The 22446-nt window shown below is 50.9% G+C and overlaps 1 protein-coding gene across 1 annotated transcript; it reads left to right on the forward strand.

Annotated features, from left to right (window-relative positions):
* The first annotated feature begins 1109 nt into the window (after positions 1 to 1109).
* On the forward strand, positions 1110 to 21804 carry CEACAM1 (CEA cell adhesion molecule 1). Its single transcript, XM_058674068.1, has 7 exons — positions 1110 to 1188; positions 6808 to 7071; positions 7449 to 7703; positions 16758 to 17021; positions 19004 to 19127; positions 20537 to 20568; positions 21612 to 21804. Exons 1-6 carry the CDS (start codon positions 1125 to 1127, stop codon positions 20550 to 20552), a joined length of 987 nt encoding a protein of 328 aa, XP_058530051.1. The 5' UTR covers positions 1110 to 1124; the 3' UTR covers positions 20553 to 20568; positions 21612 to 21804.
* The last annotated feature ends 642 nt before the right edge of the window (positions 21805 to 22446 follow it).

Genomic DNA, 22446 nt, shown 5'->3' on the forward strand with positions numbered 1-22446 from the left:
TCAGGGCCAGCTTATCCCACTTGGAGCCTGGTCAGCATCTCTGGTGTAGTCCCTGACATCGTCTGCAGGTCTCATCATGCCCAGCAGGGGGCACCACCAGGACACACAGACAGCACTGGAATTTAACTGAGACCAAGCCTGGCTTTGGCTCAGAGGTAGACACCTAGCCTGACTTCCATCCGTTGCTCCAACAGACCCTCAGGGTCTCAGGGTCTCTCCTGTGTGCCCACTGTGTCTTACTCCTTTCTTGGCCACTGAATAACCCACCGTGTAAGGGGTCTCTGGGCAGCCCCTCTCCCTCTAGGCATCACTCATAGGCAGAATGACCCAGGAGAATCATCTGGTCAGAAGATAGAGGTCACCCCGGACAGCCAGGGAGGACATGGACAGTCCTGAGCCACAGCTAAGCCAACATACATGGGCAGGGAGGAGCTTCTAGAACCCACAGAAGACAACACGGTTTGTGACCCTCTGATACCCTTCTCTTCAGTCATCTCCTCCCAGGACAGGCAGGACGCTGCCCTGCACACCCAGGGCTGCAGCTCCTCCCGAGACACCTGCTCCCTGGGGCAGAGGTCAGCGGACCACACTGAGGTGGAGGAAGGTCCCCTTAGCTTCTCATCACTCAGCCAGCTCCTGTCCAGCTCCCAGAGCCGCCTCTGCCTCCTGCTAGACTAAATCCCAACTTCCCAGAGCATTCGAGAACATGGGGAAGACCCTGATGTACACTCAGGTTTCTATGTCACAAAGGGAACTAATTCAGTAAGTTCGGGGACCCCAGGAGCTCTCTCTGTACTGCTGAGAGAGCAGACCCAAGGCCTGGACACAGCAAGTCTGTGCTAAGGTGGGCAGCTTGTCTGTCACAGGACAGCCTTGCTTGTCAAAGCGTGATCTGGGAAACCCAAACTCAGAGTTAAAGGAGAAGGGTCAAGGAGGCAGGACTGAGAGGGACGGGAACAGGGAGGCCTCCTGGGCAGAGGGCCCGCCCCCAGCCCATGTGACCCTGTCAAATGCTCCTGTTCTGGAAGGAGGCTCAGTGCAGAGGCAGGCAGGACAGCAGAGCTGGGAGCAGCTGGAGCAGAAGCTCCTCTCCAAGAGGGAGGTCAGAGCAGACAGCAGACACCATGGAGAGCCCCTCAGCTTCTCCACACAGAGGCCGCATCCCCTGGCAGGGGCTCCTGCTGGCAGGTGAGGGGATGGGCAGGGGGCTGGGGTGGGTGAGTTGGGGACACAAAGACCAGTTGGGGTCTCTAAGGAGGATAAGGCTCTAAGAAGGAACACAGGGTTTCCCTCTGGAGCTGAACGGGGGGAGCTTCAGCAACAGGAAGCTGTCAGTGAAGTGGGCCTGGGAAGGGCCAGGGGAGCCTCAGCTGCTCTGTTTTCCTGGTTAATCATCACTGCCCCTACATTTTGAAAAATGACAATAACAACAGTTAAAGGGTGATGCTCCAGATAAAAACACAGCAGAGGCACAAACACCATCCTCAGTCACCAGCCTCAGAAGTTAACAAATGCTTGCCTGGGTGTGCGGGGCCCAGGGAACACTCCGCAGTTCTCCCTCAGCAGTGTTCAGCCTGTTCAGGCACAGGGGCTCCAGCCCACATCTGGCACATCCTTGTCCTCAAGGAGCTCCTGTCCCAGTGGTGTGGAGACAGATGAGCAAAAAATGATCTACAAGATGAGGCCAGATGTTGACAAGAGCCTGGGGGGAACCAGAGCAGAGAAAGGTTAGAAAGTGAAGACCCTGGGTCTCTAGAGGAGCTGGTCAGGGAAAGGGGGCTCCTAAGACCCCCTGACCATGAGCAGGGATCCAGGGGCAGTGAGGGGTACAGAGCGCAGAACTCTGGGGAGGAAGGTTCCAGAGGAACCGGCAAGTTCAGAGGCACTGATGGAATGGAGATTTTGTTGCTGATCTTGATCTAGTAGGAGACAAGGCAGACAAATTCATGCACACAAATACATATACACTCAAACACAAATATACACATTCACACATACAAATGTACCCCCACACACTCAAACACAGATACACACTCATCTGTATATGTAGACTACACACTCACACATAATGCTCAAGAGCCAGGACCCCATATTTCCACACAATTAGAAACGCTCCCCCATGGGGCCTGATTTCTCTCCCTTCCTTCCTAGTCACACTTCCAACTGTCTGGATCCCGTCCGCCACGGCTGACCTCACAGTGGAAACTGTGCCACCCATCGCTGCTGAAGGGATGAATGTGCTCCTCCTTGTCCACGATATGCCAGACAAGCTTATAGCCTTCTTCTGGTTCAAGGGGGATAAAACAGACACAGATTTTATTATTGCAACATATGTGCCACCTGAAACTATTATTTATGGGTCTGATAGCTCAGATGAATATACAGCATTCCTCAATGGGTCCTTGCTGATCCAGAACGTCACCAAGAACAACACAGGAAACTACACCCTGCAAGTCATAGGAAGCACTGGTATACCGCAGCAGACATCTGGACAGCTCCACATGTACCGTGAGTGCCCCTCTGACCTCTGGGTGCGTTGGGGGGCGGGGGCAGGACATTCACTCTACTTCTCACACACAGGGTGGTGAGGCCTGCACGAAGCCTGCCTCCCTCCCTGCCTCACATCCTGTACTGGGGTTTGAGCATTTACTGCAGGACACACCTAGGAGGACAAGCCTGTGGTTCTTTGCTAAGAGAGAGGGACAATGACAGAGGAACTCAGCAGAGGGGCAGCAGGCTCAGTTAAGCCCTTAGACCCCCAATAATAAACACAGTCCTTAGAAAGACCCTACAGGACTTGGTCAGGCCTGGCCTGAAGGACTCCTGGGATCAAGAGGCTCAGCCCCAGGAAGTACCTTTCTCAGGCTCCTGAGTCAGGTGGCCCTGGGGATCCTGGCCAAGGATGGGTTTTGGCCTCCTAGGCAGGGTTAATTGGAGCAAGGATTTATCAACTGAGCCCTGTGGTTCTGGAGCCCTGTGGTCACCAGCAGATAATCTCCCCATTTACTCATTCACACTGCAAATGTTAACAGCAGCCAGGTCTAAGCTAAACCAAAGCCAGGAGCCAGGAGCCAGGAGCAAGGAACTCCCTTCAGGTCTCCCACATGGTGGCAGAGGCCCAAGTATTTGGGCCATCTTCTGCTGCTTTCCCAGGTGCGTTAGCTGGGAGCTGGATTGGAAGTAGAGCAGTTGGGACTAGAACTGGTACCTATATGGGATCCAGTGCCACAGGTGGAGACTTAACCTACTACAGTCCCAGAAATATATTTATTGAATCAGGGTCTTACAAACCATGACTAGATCCGAGGTTTGCCCAGTTCTGCCTGAGCTGTAGCCCTGTTCTCCCCACCCTGGCGGCCTTAATGGGTTTCTAAGGATCTGAGACCAGCATTGGTACAGGGCTTTTGTTGCTGCTGTTTGCTTATTTGTTTGTGTTTGCTTCTTTGAGAGAGAGAGGGAAGGGGACAGCACTAGAGCTCCCATTAGCTGGTTCACTCCCCAAATGCCCACAGCAGCCAGGCCCTGAAGCTGGGAGCTAGGAAATTCAGATCTCAGAAACCCAGTCCCTTGAGCCACGACTGCTACCTCCCCAGGGTGAACACTGGCACAAAGCTGGAGTTTGCAGTGGGCAGGTGATCAAACCCAGGCACTCTGGTTCTGGGATGCAAGTATACTGACATCTTAACTGCTAGGTCAAATGTTCACCCCTCGGGACACCAGTTTTAGGTATCCACAGCTTGGAAGGACAGATTCTGGTCTGTGTAGAAGGAGCATATACAGAGTTAATTGGATTTTACTCTAGAACTGCATCAGCAAAACCTCAGTCCTAGGAATGTCCAGGCCTCCCCCTCAGATAGACACTGGGGGGGGGGCGGTCTACATCCTCCTTCAATGACCTTGAACCTATGTATCTGTTTGTGATGTGCTGGAGTCCAGCATGGGCCCAAAATGCACTTGACACTCAAATGCTATTTGATAAAGGAGGGAAGGAATGAAGTGTGAATGAATGAACGATTCAAGATAGCTTCATGGACTGAACCTGGATGCAGAGTGCCAGGGGATCTGGCCACACCTGGGCCCTCTCTTCTGACCACTTGACCCTAGAGCTGCCTGGGGAGCTGAGTCTCAAGTGCCTCTGAGGCTGCTCAGGGTTCTCCAGGATCCCTGGATTGGTTTCTAGGATATCAGCTGACCTCTGGATATTTGGGGGTCTCTGAAGTCCCTGTACCCCACTGCTCCCTGCCATGAGCATTTCTGGCTCTGTATGCTCCTCCACGTGTCTCATCTTCCTCTTCCCTTCACTCTAGAAAGAACAGACCTGCCCTGCTCAGCTTCCCCCACCCTAACCTTTCCCAGACACCTCCTCCTGTTCTTGACCTGCTAACGTTTGGGTCGAGCACACCCTCCTGAGCAATACAAGGCAGAACGATCAACTGAAGCAGTGTCTCTATCATGAGCCACTGTCCTCCATCCACCAGGAGAGCCTCACCTATGACCCTGTCCAGGACTGTCCTCTATGATACCAATGGCTTCATATGGCAGGAATGATTGGCTCCTCCATATCCTTCCTACACTGACCCAACCAGGGGTCAGAGGCAGAAGGACAGGCCCATGATCCCTGTAGACCACTGCTCCTTCCATTCCTTGGCTCCTGACCCCTGGTGTGGGGCTGTGTGCCTCCAGAGGTTCCCAGGACCTTCACCCAAGGCGGAGCAGACCAGTGCCATCCCCTAGACTTACCGTCCATTCCACATGGACCTGTGACCACATGGTGACATCATTATCACAAGGTTAATTCTTGCAGATGGGAACACTGCGGTTTCACTTAGACTGCCCAGTGAGGAGTCATTTGATCCAAGTCTAGTGTGCTGCCTGAGGCTGAGAGAAGAGGAAGCAGGCGTCTTCCACATCTGTGTTGAGTTCCTTTGCCTTCCCGTGACTTTCCTCAGGCTTCGCACAGAGAGCGCTTGTATGTTGATGAACACAGCAGAGGTCATCTGCACTGATGTGGCCCCATCCCTCCCTCAGTGTAACACCTCACACGATCCCTCTGACCACTTCTTCTTCTTTTTTTTTAAAGATTTATTCATTTTATTACAGCCAGATATACAGAGAGAAGGAGAGACAGAGAGGAAGATCCTCCCTCCGATGATTCTCTCCCCAAGTGAGCCGCAACAGGCCGGTGCGCGTCGATCCGATGCCGGGAACCTGGAACCTGCTCCGGGTCTCCCTCGCGGGTGCAGGGTCCCAATGCATTGGGCCGTCCTCAACTGCCTTCCCAGGCCACAAGCAGGGAGCTGGATGGGAAGCGGAGCTGCCGGGACTAGAACCGGCACCCATATGGGATCCCGGGGCTTTCAAGGCGAGGACTTTAGCCGCTAGGCCACGCCGCCGGGCCCTCCCTCTGACCACTTCTATCCTCCTAACAGGACTCTGCTTCTCTGGACCCAGGGAGTCACCATTTTCAGTCCAACATCAGTATCTTCCTTTGATCATAGGGTTATTTTTTGGCTGTACTTCAGGGCAGTCTAAGAACTTACCATATTTCCTAGAGAAATATCTTTTTCAGCAATTGCTCTTAGATGTATTAATAATTATTTTTCAATGTGGAAAAATTTAGTTTCTGTGTTAGATCCACCAAACACATGGTCCAGAGGGGCTGGTTTTCAGCAGATGTCTGCCTCCCTCCCTGTTTCATCAGTCACCCTTTCTGTGCTTGCAAAATCCTTGTGTATTTCAAGAAGGTCTCTTAGTCTTCACTGCCCTCCACAGTGAGAGAAGGGACAGTAAAGGCCCAAGATGGAGCCAGCCAGTCTCTGCTTGTCCCCCTCACTTCATTCTCGATCATTTCCTGGACTCCACCTTTTAAAAATATCTATTTTCAAAGGCTTTTAAATTTGTTTTTACTTGAAAGATTTACAGAGTAGAGAGATAGTCCATCTGCTGGTCCATTTCCCAGATGGCCAAAATAGCTGGAGCTTAGCCGATCCAAAGCCAGGTTCCAGAAGCAGCTTCTGGGTTTCTGACTTGGGTTCAGGGGCCTAAAGACTCAGGCCTTCCTCTGCTGCCTCTCGGGTGTTATAAGCAGGGAGTGGCACTGGAAGTGAAACAGCTGAACTCAGACCAGCTCCAAAATGGGTGCAGTAGGTGGAGGCCTAGCCTACAAAACCATGGAGCCAGCCGCTGGACTCCACCTTTGAGATGTTCAATGGTTCACGTCAATCACCACCCAACATTTGGCAGAATCTCCCCACTTTGGGTCCCCACAACTGCCTGGCTGCTCCTGGTCTCCAGGTGTTATTTTTACTCACCCCTCACCCCACCTCCCATGCTTACTACGGTGCATCTCTAAGACGTTGTTGAAAAACAAAGCCTTAGAGAAGAAAATCCCACCTGGGCTGGGCAATGTGGGATCATGCACTAGAGGGACTCAGCACCCACACCTACCAAGCAAGGATTCTCACCTGGGCCAGGTGGACAGCTGGTGGTCAGCAAGGATCTGGCAAGGCACTGGGGGAGAGGGGTCTCTAACTCCAGGTCCTGGCTTTGTTCATGACAAAATGCAGCTGTTTAATTCATACCTGACAAAGTCTGTGTTTCTTCCAAGCATGGAGCACATGGGTGTCACTTTCCCCGACGACCCAGGTTGTCATGCAGCACACTCTCCCTCATAATGCAAACACACACCTGCCTGGTTCTTTTAGGACTCAGGTTGGATGGGCGAAAAGAGATGCCAACTTTGATAGAAGGAGGCTTTCAGAGGAATCAAAGAACCCACACAGGGTGATCTTCTTTGTTCCTGCACAGACATCCAAATTATCAACGATTCCAAGCCCATCGAGGGCAAGGAACTTGTATTAACTTGTGAACCTGACATTCCGGGCGTGACCTACCTGTGGTACAAAGATGACCAGGAACTCCAGGAGATCCCTGACAGGCTGCAGCTGTCCTCGAACAACAGGATCCTCACTCTACTCAATGTCACCAGGGAAGACACAGGAATCTATGAGTGTGAAATCAGGAACTCAACGACTGTCATCTTCAGGAACTCACACACCTTGGATGTTTTCTGTGAGTAATGTCTCCTCCTCCGTGCCTGGCCTGCTGGCCCAAACCCTCACAGCTAGAGCCCAGGACACTCGGGTCCATCGCAGCTCCAACAATAAAGACTCTCATCCCTGGACACTCTGGCTGGCAGTGACTTCCTGTCTCTGGCAAACATGGACAGGTTCACTCGAGCTGAGAATGGGGAGGGGGCTATTCCTGCCTGGAGAGGCTCTGGTCACCCATCTGTGGTGCAGAAACAAGTGACCATTGCAGGCCAAGGCCCAGTGAGCACAAGGGTTGTGGTTGGGACACGGCTCAGAGGGGTAATGGGGCTTCTTCAGACCAGCAGTGTCCCCTCCCCTCTGATGACATCCTGTGTGGTTCTATTCTGTTCATTCCAGATGGCCCGGACACCCCCACCATTTCTCCCTCTGAGGAGAACTACTGTTCAGGAACCAACCTCACACTCTTCTGTGAAGCAGACTCTAACCCACCTGCAGAGTATTCTTGGATCATCAATGGGCAGAACGAGGTACCCAGTCAAGAACTCCACATACCCAGCATGTCTACAAGTGACAGTGGGTCTTACACCTGTCAAGTCCGTAACTCCATCACTGACCTCAGTAACATTGCTGTTAAGAACATCACAGTCCATGGTAAGTGGACGCTGCATGGTCTGTGCTAGGCCTGGGGATGGGCAGCGGAGGCAGAGGGTATGGTTAGAATAATGTACGGTGGGTTTGTAGAGAATAGCCTAGAGAAGTAATTTCCCAGTTTGTGTCCACAGGCACCCCATACTTCCTCTGAACCCAGCCCTCCCAACTCCACCTCTGAGATGCTCACCTCCCCTGGTTTCCCTAACTTCTCATGGCTAGAATGAAGTGGGGTGGGGGGAGGGGTTCCCTCAGCCCCAGAGATGCCACACTGTGGGAGTGGCTTTACAGGGAAGAGGGGAGAAGGGTCCTCAGTGACAGTTACATCTGCCACCAACTCATCTCTTCCTGTCACCTCTTGGTTTTGTTTCACCTCCTGCATGAGCTACAGGGAACATAGGAGGCTTTGAAATGCTCTCACCAAGATGGGGTTGAGCTGCCCCGAGCTCTGCTCCCTGCTCTGCCCTGCTCACCTGGAGACTGGCTGTGCTCAGACTTCATCTGCGGTGGCACTGGGAAGGGTGAAGAAGGGGCCGAGGCAGCCTGGAGCACCCCCCGGGTCAGGAAAAGTCTTAGGGCAGACACATCTGCACTGTATTCTGGCTCTGTGGTCACAGCACCCCTGCTGTGGGTGCCAGCACATGGGATGCAGCACAGGGGAGTGAGTGGTGCTCACTTGGGGAAGCTCACTGTGGAGTCTCCCTTAGGTGAAGCAGCAGTGCCAGAAACTGTACAATTCATGAAGAGGGTGAGGGTGAGGGTGAGGGTGCCCTCTTCTCTCTGAGGCCTTCCTACCTCCTGGTACTCAATGTAAGGTTAGGAAGTAAAAGGGAAAATCATTTAGATTACAACCCCTCTGGGACCCAGAGTATACTTGGCTCATCAATGGGCAGATCTGGGGATCCACTCAAGAACTCCACATACCCAGCATCTCTGTGAATCACAGTGGGTCTTACACCTGCGAGGTCCATAACTCCAACACTGGACTCAATAACACTGCTGTTAAGAACATCACAGTCTATGGTAAGTGGGCCTAAAGGGTCTTTGCTAAGCTTGGGAATGGTGTGGTGGGGGTAGAGTGATCTATGGTGGGTTTGTAGAGAGTAGCCTAGAAGAAACCATTTCCCAGTCTGCTCACAGGCACAGGCCACCCCAGACCTCCTCTGAGCACTCTAACTCTGCCTCTGAGACTGCACCCGCCTCTGACTTATGGCTGGAAGGTGGAAGGTTCCTCCAGCCCCAGAGATGCCACATTGTGGGAGGGGCTTTACAGGGAAGAGGGGAGAAGGGTCCTCAGTGACAGTTACTTCTTTCTGCCACCAACTCATCTCTTCCTGTCACCTCTTGGTTTTGTTTCACCTCCTGCATGAGCTACAGGGAACGTAGGAGGCTTTGAAATGCTCTCACCAAGATGGGGTTGAGCTGCTCAGAGCTCTGCTCCCTGCTCTGCCCTGCTCACCTGGAGACTGGCTGTGCTCAGACTCCATCTGCGGTGGCACTGGGAAGGGTGAAGAAGGGGCTGAGGCAGCCTGGAGCACCCACCGGGTCAGGAAAAGTCTTGGGGCAGACACATCTGCACTGTATTCTGGCTCTGTGGTCCCAGAGTCCCAGGCTGTGGGTGCCAGCACATGGGATGCAGCACAGGGGAGTGAGTGGTGCTCACTTGGTGCTAATTTGCTGGACTCCAGATTTTTTTAAAAGATTTATTACTTTTACTGCAAAGTCAGATATACAGAGAGAGGGGGAGAGACAGAGAGGAAGATCTTCCGTCTGATGATTTACTCCCCAAGTGACCGCAACAGCTGGTGTGCACCAATCTGAAGCTGGGAGCCAGGAGCTCTTCCAGGTCTCTCACACGGGTGCAGGGTCCTGAGGCGTTGGGCCGTCCTCAACTGCTTTCCCAGGCCACAAGCAGGGAGCTGGATGGGAAGTGGAGCTACCAGGATTAGAACTGGTGCCCATATGGGATCCTGGCGCGTTCTAGGCAAGGACTTTAGCTGCTAGGTCATGGCGCCAGGCCCTGGATTCCATATTTTTTAAGTCTGTATTTTTAAAGGGTTTTTTTTGAATGATTATTTGAAAGACAGATTTACAGAACAGAGAAAGGTAAACTCCATCTGCTGGTTCATTTCCCAGATGGCCACAATAGCTGGAGCTGAGCCTGGAGATCCAAAGCCAGGATCCAGAAGCAGCTTAGGTTTCTTACATGGTGGCAGGGGCCTAAAGGCTTAGGTCCTCCTCTACTGCCTTCCAAGGCCATAAGCAGGGAGCTGTATCAGAACTGGAGCAGCCAGGACTCAACTGGGATGCCAATGCCACAGGTTGAGGCTTAGCCTACCACACCATGGAGCCAATCCCTGGACTCTAACTTTGTGATGTTCACTGGCTCATGTCAATCACAATCAAACACTTGGGTCCCCACGGCCTATTAAATTGACCACTTGACTTGCTCCTGACCCCAGGTATTGTCTTTACTCACCCCATATGACTGCTATGATCCATCTCTAAGGCATTGAAAAGCAAAGCCTCAGAGAAACCTCTCTGGACTGGACAATGTGGGATCATGCAACTAGAGAGACTGTGTACCCAAACCTTCCAGGCAAGGATCCTGAGCTGGGTCAGGTAGACACCTGGTCAGCAATTACCTGGCAATTCTCTGGGGGAGAGGGGTCTCTAACTCAAGGTCCTGGCTGTGTACATGACAAAATGCACGTGCTTAATTCCTATCCAACAATGTCAGTGCTTGTTCCAGGCATGGAGCACATGGATGTCACTATCTCCGACCACTCAGGTTGTCATGCAGCGCGCTCTCTCTCTCTCTCTCTCTCTCTCTCTCTCTCTCTCTCTGACACACACACATACACACACACACACACACACACACACACACCCCTGCCTAGTTCTTTAGGACTCAGATTGCCTGGATGAAAAGAGATGCCAACTTTGATAGAAGGAGGCTTTCAGAGGAATCAAAGGACCCACACAGGGTGATCTTCTTTGTTCCTGCACAGACCCCCAAATCATCAACGATTCCAAGCCCATCGAGGGCAAGAAACTTGTATTAACTTGTGAACCTGACATTCCGGGTATGACCTACCTGTGGTACAAAGATGACCAGGAACTCCAGGAGATCCCTGACAGGCTGCAGCTGTCCTCGAACAACAGGATCCTCACTCTACTCAATGTCACCAGGGAAGACACAGGAATCTATAAGTGTGGAATCACAAATTCAGAGACTATTGCCTTCACGAATGCATTCATCCTGGATGTTTTCTGTGAGTAACGCCTCCTCCTCCATGCCTGGCCTGCTGGCCCAAACCCTCACGGCCATAGGCCAGGCCACTCAGGTCCATCCCAGATCCAAGAGTAAGGACTCTCACCCCTGGACACTCCAGCTGGCAGTGACTTCCTGTCTCAGGCAAACATGGACAGGTTCAGCCTTGAGCTGAGAATGGGGAGGGGGCTATTCCTGCCTGGAGAAGCTCTGGTCACCCATCTGTGATGCAGAAACAAGTGACTGCTGCTGGTCAAGGCCCAGTGAGCACAAGGGTTGTGGTTGGGACACGGCTCAGAGGAGTAATAGGGGCTTCTTCAGACCAGCGGTGTCCCCTCCCCTCTGATGACATCCTGTGTGGTTCTATTCTGTTCACTCCAGATGGCCCGGACACCCCCACCATTTCTCCCTCTGAGGAGAACTACTGTTCAGGAACCAACCTCACACTCTTCTGTGAAGCAGACTCTAATCCACCTGCAGAGTATACTTGGCTCATCAATGGGCAGATCTGGGGATCCACTCAAGAACTCCACATACCCAGCATCTCTGTGAATCACAGTGGGTCTTACACCTGCGAGGTCCATAACTCCAACACTGGACTCAATAACACTGCTGTTAAGAACATCACAGTCTATGGTAAGTGGGCCTAAAGGGTCTTTGCTAAGCTTGGGAATGGTGTGGTGAGGGTAGAGTGATCTATGGTGGGTTTGTAGAGAGTAGCCTAGAAGAAACCATTTCCCAGTCTGCTCACAGGCACAGGCCACCCCAGACCTCCTCTGAGCACCCTAACTCTGCCTCTGAGACTGCACCCGCCTCTGACTTATGGCTGGAAGGTGGAAGGTTCCCCCAGCCCCAGAGATGCCACATTGTGGGAGGGGCTTTACAGGGAAGAGGGGAGAAGGGTCCTCAGTGACAGTTACTTCTTTCTGCCACCAACTCATCTCTTCCTGTCACCTCTTGGTTTTGTTTCACCTCCTGCATGAGCTACAGGGAACGTAGGAGGCTTTGAAATGCTCTCACCAAGATGGGGTTGAGCTGCCCCGAGCTCTGCTCCCTGCTCTGCCCTGCTCACCTGGAGACTGGCTGTGCTCAGACTCCATCTGCGGTGGCACTGGGAAGGGTGAAGAAGGGGCTGAGGCAGCCTGGAGCACCCCCCGGGTCAGGAAAAGTCTTGGGGCAGACACATCTGCACTGTATTCTGGCTCTGTGGTCCCAGCGTCCCAGGCTGTGGGTGTCAGCACATGGGATGCAGCACAGGGGAGTGAGTGGTGCTCACTTGGTGCTAATTTGCTGGACTCCAGATTTTTTTAGAAGATTTATTACTTTTACTGCAAAGTCAGATATATATAGAGAGGGGGAGAGACAGAGAAGAAGATCTTCCGTCTGATGATTTACTCCCCAAGTGACCGCAACGGCTGGTGTGCACCAATCCGAAGCTGGGAGCCAGGAGATCTTCCAGGTCTCTCACACGGGTGCAGGGTCCTGAGGCGTTGGGCTGTCCTCAACTGCTTTCCCAGGCCACAAGCAAGGAGCTGGATGGGAAGTGGAGCTACCAGGATTAGAACTGGTGCCCATATGGGATCCTGGCGTGTTCTAGGCGAGGACTTTAGCTGCTAGGTCATGGCGCCAGGCCCTGGATTCCATATTTTTTAAGTCTGTATTTTTAAAGGGTTTTTTTTGAATGATTATTTGAAAGACAGATTTACAGAACAGAGAAAGGTAAACTCCATCTGCTGGTTCATTTCCCAGATGGCCACAATAGCTGGAGCTGAGCCTGGAGATCCAAAGCCAGGACCCAGAAGCAGCTTAGGTTTCTTACATGGTGGCAGGGGCCTAAAGGCTTAGGTCCTCCTCTACTGCCTTCCAAGGCCATAAGCAGGGAGCTGTATCAGAACTGGAGCAGCCAGGACTCAACTGGGATGCCAATGCCACAGGTTGAGGCTTAGCCTACCACACCATGGAGCCAATCCCTGGACTCTAACTTTGTGATGTTCACTGGCTCATGTCAATCACAATCAAACACTTGGGTCCCCACGGCCTATTAAATTGACCACTTGACTTGCTCCTGACCCCAGGTATTGTCTTTACTCACCCCATATGACTGCTATGATCCATCTCTAAGGCATTGAAAAGCAAAGCCTCAGAGAAACCTCTCTGGACTGGACAATGTGGGATCATGCAACTAGAGAGACTGTGTACCCAAACCTTCCAGGCAAGGATCCTGAGCTGGGTCAGGTAGACACCTGGTCAACAATTACCTGGCAATTCTCTGGGGGAGAGGGGTCTCTAACTCAAGGTCCTGGCTGTGTACATGACAAAATGCACGTGCTTAATTCCTATCCAACAATGTCAGTGCTTGTTCCAGGCATGGAGCACATGGATGTCACTATCTCCGACCACTCAGGTTGTCATGCAGCGCTCTCTCTCTCTCTCTCTCTCTCTCTCTCTCTCTCTCTCTGACACACACACATACACACACACACACACACACACACACACCCCTGCCTAGTTCTTTAGGACTCAGATTGCCTGGATGAAAAGAGATGCCAACTTTGATAGAAGGAGGCTTTCAGAGGAATCAAAGGACCCACACAGGGTGATCTTCTTTGTTCCTGCACAGACCCCCAAATCATCAACGATTCCAAGCCCATCGAGGGCAAGAAACTTGTATTAACTTGTGAACCTGACATTCCGGGCATGACCTACCTGTGGTACAAAGATGACCAGGAACTCCAGGAGATCCCTGACAGGCTGCAGCTGTCCTCGAACAACAGGATCCTCACTCTACTCAATGTCACCAGGGAAGACACAGGAATCTATAAGTGTGGAATCACAAATTCAGAGACTATTGCCTTCACGAATGCATTCATCCTGGATGTTTTCTGTGAGTAACGCCTCCTCCTCCATGCCTGGCCTGCTGGCCCAAACCCTCACGGCCATAGGCCAGGCCACTCAGGTCCATCCCAGATCCAAGAGTAAGGACTCTCACCCCTGGACACTCCAGCTGGCAGTGACTTCCTGTCTCTGGCAAACATGGACAGGTTCAGCCTTGAGCTGAGAATGGGGAGGAGGCTATTCCTGCCTGGAGAAGCTCTGGTCACCCATCTGTGATGCAGAAACAAGTGACTGCTGCTGGTCAAGGCCCAGTGAGCACAAGGGTTGTGGTTGGGACACGGCTCAGAGGAGTAATAGGGGCTTCTTCAGACCAGCGGTGTCCCCTCCCCTCTGATGATATCCTGTGTGGTTCTATTCTGTTCACTCCAGATGGCCCGGACACCCCCACCATTTCTCCCTCTGAGGAGAACTACTGTTCAGGAACCAACCTCACACTCTTCTGTGAAGCAGACTCTAATCCACCTGCAGAGTATACTTGGCTCATCAATGGGCAGATCTGGGGATCCACTCAAGAACTCCACATACCCAGCATCTCTGTGAATCACAGTGGGTCTTACACCTGCGAGGTCCATAACTCCAACACTGGACTCAATAACACTGCTGTTAAGAACATCACAGTCTATGGTAAGTGGGCCTAAAGGGTCTTTGCTAAGCTTGGGAATGGTGTGGTGAGGGTAGAGTGATCTATGGTGGGTTTGTAGAGAGTAGCCTAGAAGAAACCATTTCCCAGTCTGCTCACAGGCACAGGCCACCCCAGACCTCCTCTGAGCACCCTAACTCTGCCTCTGAGACTGCACCCGCCTCTGACTTATGGCTGGAAGGTGGAAGGTTCCCCCAGCCCCAGAGATGCCACATTGTGGGAGGGGCTTTACAGGGAAGAGGGGAGAAGGGTCCTCAGTGACAGTTACTTCTTTCTGCCACCAACTCATCTCTTCCTGTCACCTCTTGGTTTTGTTTCACCTCCTGCATGAGCTACAGGGAACGTAGGAGGCTTTGAAATGCTCTCACCAAGATGGGGTTGAGCTGCCCCGAGCTCTGCTCCCTGCTCTGCCCTGCTCACCTGGAGACTGGCTGTGCTCAGACTCCATCTGCGGTGGCACTGGGAAGGGTGAAGAAGGGGCTGAGGCAGCCTGGAGCACCCCCCGGGTCAGGAAAAGTCTTGGGGCAGACACATCTGCACTGTATTCTGGCTCTGTGGTCCCAGCGTCCCAGGCTGTGGGTGTCAGCACATGGGATGCAGCACAGGGGAGTGAGTGGTGCTCACTTGGGGAAGCTCACTGTGGAGTCTCCCTTAGGTGAAGCAGCAGTGCCAGAAACTGTACAATTCATGAAGAGGGTGAGGGTGAGGGTGCCCTCTTCTCTCTGAGGACTTCCTACCTCCTGGTACTCAATGTAAGGTTAGGAAGTAAAAGCTCTCTTAGGTTGGAAAATCCTTTAGATTAGAACACTTCGAGGAGCCAGAGTTATGGTATCATGGGTAAAACTGCATCATATGGGTGCCAGGCCATATTGATCCCAGCTTCTCCACTCTGATCCAGCCACCTGATAACTGTGCTTGGGAAAGCAGTGGAAGATGGCCCTGGTCCTTCAGCCTCCGCACCCATAGGAAAGATCCTGAGGAAGCTCCTGGTTCTTGACTTCAGACAGGCTCAGCTTTGGCCACTGTGGCCATTTGGAGAATGAAACAGTGGATGGAAGATCTTTCTCTCCCTCTCTCTGTTACCCTACATTTCAAATAAATAAAATAAACACTTTGAAAAAGATTTATCTTTATTGGAAAGGCAGATTTACACAGAGAAGGAGATAGAGAGATCTTCCTCCATCTGCTGCCTCACTCCCCAAGTGATCACAGTGGCCAGAGCTGAGCTGATCCAAAGCCAGGAGCCTGGAACCTCCCCCAAGTCTCCCATGCAGCTGCAGGGTGCCAAGGCCTTGGGCCATTCTTTACTGCTTCCCCAGGCCAGAAGCAGGGAGCTGGGTGGGAAGTGGAGCAGCTGGAACTCAAACCAGCCCCCAGTGGTATCCCAGCACAGGCAAGGCAAGGATTTAGCCATTAAGCCATTGCACCAAACCCAAATAAAATAAATCTTTTAAACAGAACTCTTGTAGTCCCTAATGTTGTGAAGATTGAATAGGTAATCTTCATTTCCTAGTAACTCATTTAAGAAAAAGGAAACATCTTCTCTCTGCATGTAAAGCCACAGTACCAGGAATAGCCACGATCACTTTTATTATTTTTATTTTAAATTTTGAATTTTACGGCATAATTACTGGATCACCTTTTTAAAAATATTTATTTTCAAAATAGACTTACAGAAAGGCACATGTGTGCGTGTGCATGCACACACACACAGAGAGAGAGAGAGAGAGAAAGAGAGAGAAGAGAGAGAAGAGAGAAATATCTGCATCAGCCAAATGGCTGCATCAGCCAGGGTTGGGCCAGACTGAAGTCAGGAAAATAGAACTCCATTCAGGTTCCCATATGGGATGCTGGCATCATGGGCAGCAGCTTTATCTATTTTGGCACAACGCTAACCCCTAACTTAATCTCTTAGAGTCATGGAAGGTTCTAGCAAAAGTCCCTGGAGAATCATTGTGCTTGACCATGAAACTGCTGATGCCATAGGCTGAGACATTTCCAGTATGGACACTATAGGGCTATCCAGCTGATCAGGTCACTCTGGGAGGTTTGGGGTCAGAGGCAGGGACAATTCTCCCCTTACAGATCACCTGAAGAGACACGTAGCCTCTACAGAGGGTCAGAGCTGTCCTCTGGGTCACATCTACACGCTCACTCTGCATTCAGAGAGTCTGCTGAGATCTCTGAGAGGAAGGGGGTTCAGATCCCAGGCCCACCCTCACCCAGCCCCTTCCTCTCTTGTCCATAGGAGCAGTTATCCAGGTCAGCAGCACCACAGTCAGAGAAAAGGACTCTCTGGTCCTGACCTGCCTCACAGCTCAGCCTGGACTGTCCATTCAGTGGATCTTTAATAGTCAGAGTCTGCAGCTCACAGACCGGATGAGCCTGTCCACGGACAACAGCACCCTCACAATAGACCCCGTCATGATGGAGGATGAAGGGGAATACCAGTGTGAGGTCTTCTACCTGAACTGTTCCAGCAAGAGTGACTCTGTCAGCATAACTGTGAAAGGTATGTGACCCCTCAACCCCTCTGGCATCCCACTGGGAAGATGACTCTAACAATGCTGTGTAAAATGGATAGAAGTCCCAGGGACAGAAATTCTATTCAGAGAACCTTATAGTTAAGAGGCCTGCTCTGAATCAAATACACTTCATTTCTTAGCCCAGGACTGGCATTTCCTGTAAGACCTTACACAAGATTCCTTTTTCTTTTTTTTCCTTGTTTCTTCTGTCCTTCATTTTGGTGAGGAAGGTAAGCTTGTGCTAAATCTATATGAAATTTGCCAGTTAGTCTTTTTTAAAAGATTTATTTATTTTCATTGGAAAGCCAGATATACAGAGAGAGGATGGACAGGAAGGTCTTCCAGCCATTGATTTACTCCCCAAGTGACTACAATAACTGGAGTTGAGCTAATCCGCAGCCAGGAGCCAGGAGCTTCTTTTGGAAATCCCAGGCAGGTGCAGGGTCCCAGGCTTTGCGCTGTTCTCGACTGATTTCCCAGGCTACAAGTAGGAATCTAGAGGGAAAGTAGAGAAGCCAGGACATCAACTGATACCAACATGAGATCCCGGGTGTGCAAGGCGAGGATTTAGCCACTGAGCCATCGTGCTAGGTCCAGAATTCTTTCTCTCTTTTTAAAATAAACCCTAATCCTATGACTAGGAAAATTTGTTTTCTTAAATATTTACTTATTTTTCTTTGAAAGGCAGACTTACAGAGCATGAGAAAGAGAAATAGAGACAGAGCTCCTCCATCTGCTGGTCTACTCCCCAAATGGCCACAACACCTGGAGCTGGGCCAGCCCTAAATCAGCAGCCTAGAGCTTCTTCCAGGTTTCCCGTGTGGGAACAGAGGCCCAAGCACTTGGGCAATTCTCACTGCCTTCCCAGGCCATTAGCAGGAAGCTGGATCAGAAGCGAAGCAGAAGGGATTCAAACCGGTGCCCAAACTGGATGCCAGCACAGTAGGCTGAGGCCTAACTTACTAAGTCATAATGCTGATCCCACACAAAACTCTAAACATCTGTAAACCACAGATTCTTCAATTGAAAACTGGAGTAAGACTATCTACTTCATTATATTGCTTTAAAATTTAATGTGATAATCCTTCAGCAAAATGATAGAAAATGTTCCATAGATGTTAGCTTCTATTATTAATACTACAATCACTAGCCTAGGAGAAAGGTGGGTTCTAGACCCACCTCTTACTAGCCATATGTCTTTGGGTAAGATTTTCGGCACTCTAACCCTTTTTCTTCTTCTTCTTTGTAAAATGGAAACAGCCTACCTGACAGAATTATTGTATGGATCAAATGAGACACATGAAAAGTTGTTTGGATTCCCCAAAGGTGCATCCAAAATGGAAATAGACATGCAAAATATGAATTAGGGAAGATGTCTGTGCAGAAATGGGTCGGGAGTGGGAGGAGCCTGGGAGAACAATGACACCAGGACGCAGATCCAATCCCTCTGAAGCAGAAACAGAAGAGGCCGTAGACTGCAGTGCAGTTTATAGTGGAGGTTGTTGGGGAGTCCCTAAGCCAGTCACCCTCAGAGGAAATCTGTGTCTGTCTGCACTGGGCTGGCTTTTATCCTTACACTGGGAGCACACGGGAAGTGTGGTCCCTGCACAGAAGGTGGTGAATTCAGAAGCAACAGCCATGGTCTTGAGTGGATTAAGTCCTTGACATACAGGCCTAAGAGGCACATACCTATGGCTGGAACACCAAGAGAGATGCAACCATGACAAGGTAGGAAGCTACAACAGGCAAAAGCAGCCATCAGCCTTTCTCATATTCCCAAAGCCTTCAGAAACATCTATGTGCAGAAAGACAGAATTAAGGGAGGCCTGATGACCACTAAGAGAGAAAATGACAAGGACTCCGTAGTCTCAGTCATCCTCCCAGATTATTCCCTGAAGGACAAGCTGTTGCTCAGGGCATGCTCACAGTGAAATAACGTCAGATTTCACCTTCATCTCTTTTTCCCCAGCTCTCGAAAGTGAAGATACTCACCTGCTGCCTGGGGCCATTGCCGGCATCGTGATTGGAGCCTTCGTTGCCCTGGTCCTGCTCTGCATCCTGGCCTACTTTCTGTATTGCAGCAAGACCCGCAGGTAGGACAGCCTTTCCTCCTGTCCCATGTCCTCCAAGGCTAACTGCCAAGCTGGGAGAGGGAAAGGACTCCTTCAACTCTCTCTCGGGGCCTGGGTCTCCCCTGCTTCTCTGTGGGATTCCTGCAGGTGTCTTTTTCACTGGGTCTTCATGGCCACTGAGCCCTGCTGTCTCTTCCGCCCTCGCCTGTGCTGCTGCTCCATCCCCAGTCACAGAAGGAAACAGAGCAGGCAACAAAAGCAGCAGCAGGAGCAAGCGACTCCTATGCTCTGCTGACCAGCGCCCCAGGAGGGATAGGACAGGAAGCCAGCCTCAAGGAAAGCAGTTTGGAGAACAAATAAAGTAACAAAAAAATATAAAGAACTACCCCTGGAAGAACTAAATGGGGAAGACCATAGGGTGGAAGCAGCCAAGAAGCGCACCTGAATCTAGCAAACGGGAAAAGAGTGAAGGACAAGATGGGGTTGTGTTTAGATGGAAGTGAGCCCCGAGAAGAAAGGCAGTGACCACTATTATGTCAGCAAACCAGCGTCCACGACCCCTTCCCAACCCAGGTCCTCTGCTTAGGAAGAGCAGTCACAGTGTTTGTTCAGGGCAGGTGACCAGCGCCATCTCACACAGTACAACCCCTCAGCCTCCAACCACTCACCCAGTAAAGCCACTCACCCAGTGAGGACTGGGATGTTCCCACTCACCCTGTCCTCGCCGGGAATCTTAGATTCCTAAACCATTGGATACCTTCTGAATTTGTACAAGGAGGTCTTATATATTATATAATAATATATTATATATATATATAATATATATTTTTAATTCTTGACATTGATCATACAATTCTGTATACTCTGGGATTCCCCTTCCCCACCCCCATTTTCTGCCACCCAATTAATTTTTTCCATAATGTCACACTTGTCCCAGCCTTAAGTTGACATAGGTCATAGGGCCTCATACCCTTCTCAGTCACATTAGTCCCCTGGGGCACTGCCCCTCTCTGCCTGGGCCAGGCAGGTCTGAGAAAGAATCCTGCTTCTGGAAGCCATTTCCTCATCCTTACTCCTTCCCCTCCTGCCCGCGTTATGGGTGTGGCCCTCTCCCTTCGGTCCTGTTCTGCTTTGGGGGCTGTGGACTTCGATGCCTTTCCCCGCCACTGCAGTATGCTGCTGAGGAGCAATCTGGGCAGGAATCAAGGCCTGTGTTAGGCACCTCCAGAAGTGGCCTGGAGCCTCCTGTGGCTCTGCCTCTGCTCTGCGCTGGCACTGGTATGCGGGTCTGCTCCAGGGACAGATCACAGGCCACCTTCACCACCACCACAACTGCCCACCCCCCTGCCACCTTCTGTCTCGGGAAATCATAAGGTCTCAGGTCAGCTTTGCACTTCCATGCAGTAACAACTCTTTTCTGGCTTCCTTAGGTCAAGACCAGTCTGACACTTCACCTAAAGAGGTAAGAAAAAGCCACGTTCCCTGGCTCATGTTCTCATGGAAATGCCCGAGTAGAGTGTGTAACCCTTGAAGACACAAATTTGAGACCAAGCTTGGGTCATATTCCTCAATGCAGCAACAGAAAGGTGTGGGTTAATCACTCCTACGAGTCTGCCTCATAGCAAGAATGTGCACTTTGGAATTCTCACACCTCAAGTTGAAGTCCTGCCTGTGGCTTGTGGAAACCTGATGACTCTGGGGAAGGACCTTGACCTGTCTGAGCCACAATGTTGGCATCTGTAACTCTGACTCTCTAGCTACTTCCAGGAGAGGCCAGGGGGATTAAACAGGATAATGGTGTAAAGCACCTCTATTCTCAGCCTTCAAAGGGGTCAGCCCCACTCAAGGTGCTAGAGGGCTGGCCAGCTCAGAGAACATGGAAGTGCCACCCCAGCTTGCCCTGGGTATCCTTCCAGTTTCTGACCTCTGCTGGTTCTAATAAACCATTCAACAATTTTTTTTAAAGAAGGAATAATTTCCATTCTGGTGGGCTTGTGTACTTTATTGCATAATGTTACGCATTTTTCCTTACTTTGCCTTCTTTTTTTTACTTTGCCTTTCAATAGTGTGCATGTATGTTCTGAAAACTACTGCCATATTAAGTTTATTTTCACAATGTATAATCTCACAAGTTGAGTACACACACCCATGTAAAATACACCAATGTAAAATACCAAAAAGCATTGCAGGAGCGCACCCAGTCATAGCCCCCCAAAGAGTAGCCGTTCCCCTCAGGATGGGGCTCCAGACTGCTAGGAGTAACTCAGCACATCCTTATACTTGTCTGGCTCGTTTCATGCCACACTGTTTTATGTAATTCATCTATATTGTTGTATGTATTGATAGTTGGTTCATTCTCCTTGTATCGTCATTTTTCACTGAACTCCAGCCCTTCTCCAAAGTTAAACGTATCAAAGAGGTGACTGCACGTGGTGCTGAACCACACGGAGCAGGGGAGGCATGGCCTCTGGCAATGATCTAACTATGGCTGCTCATGCTTTGCAGATCCATGAAGTCGCATATCCCTCCCTGAACTTCCATGTCCCGCAACTTAAGCAATCAACGCCAGCCTCCCTCTCCCCAAGAGCCACAGACACAGTTTATTCACAAGTCAGGAAGAAGTAAAGGAACCTTTCCTGCCCACCCTCCTGATGCACGGGGTGTCAGGAGCTCTGTCTATCCTCAGTGAACACAGAACCCCCACTCCCACCCAGCACCACCACCACCAGGGCCGGCACGCTGCCTGGTCACAGCTCCTCCCTACAGCATCAGCAGATGGGAAGGCACATCCGGAGTCAGTAGGAAACCAGTCTCCCTCACCACTGGAACTGGCAAAGCTGACTTTGGGACAGAGTTGCCAGGACCTCCCCGCCCCCTCCCCAATCTAGATTTACTTTAATTTACCTTCTTAGACCACCCGTTTCCTTCCCACTTAGTCCCGTCCTATCAGAGTCCACCTTGGATCTGCTGCTACCTTGAGATTCTGTCCTTTTCCCTGGAAGTTTGTGTGCCAGGAACAAAGAGAGAGAGAGAAAATGAAATAGTGCCGGTTCTTGTCATCTCTGCACAGGCTGGAGCTCAAGTGCCTTGCTGCTGAGCGGGAACACCACCTAAGCCTCGGACAAGTCTGTCTCCAGAGAACACCACTGAAGCAAACTGGGAAAGCTCTGTCAAGACCCACAATGGACAACACAGACCTGCCTGTGCCTCTTGATACCCTCACAGGTGTTAGGTGCCCAGAAAGGGAGCAATCAATTACAGCTTCAGGGGGGATCAATTTGTAAAACACACAATCAACTAGGAAAAGAATCAGAGAGCTATAGTCAGAGATCATTTAAAT

This window comes from Ochotona princeps, chromosome 16 (genome assembly GCF_030435755.1).
Source record: "Ochotona princeps isolate mOchPri1 chromosome 16, mOchPri1.hap1, whole genome shotgun sequence".
Classification (NCBI taxonomy): domain Eukaryota; kingdom Metazoa; phylum Chordata; class Mammalia; order Lagomorpha; family Ochotonidae; genus Ochotona; species Ochotona princeps.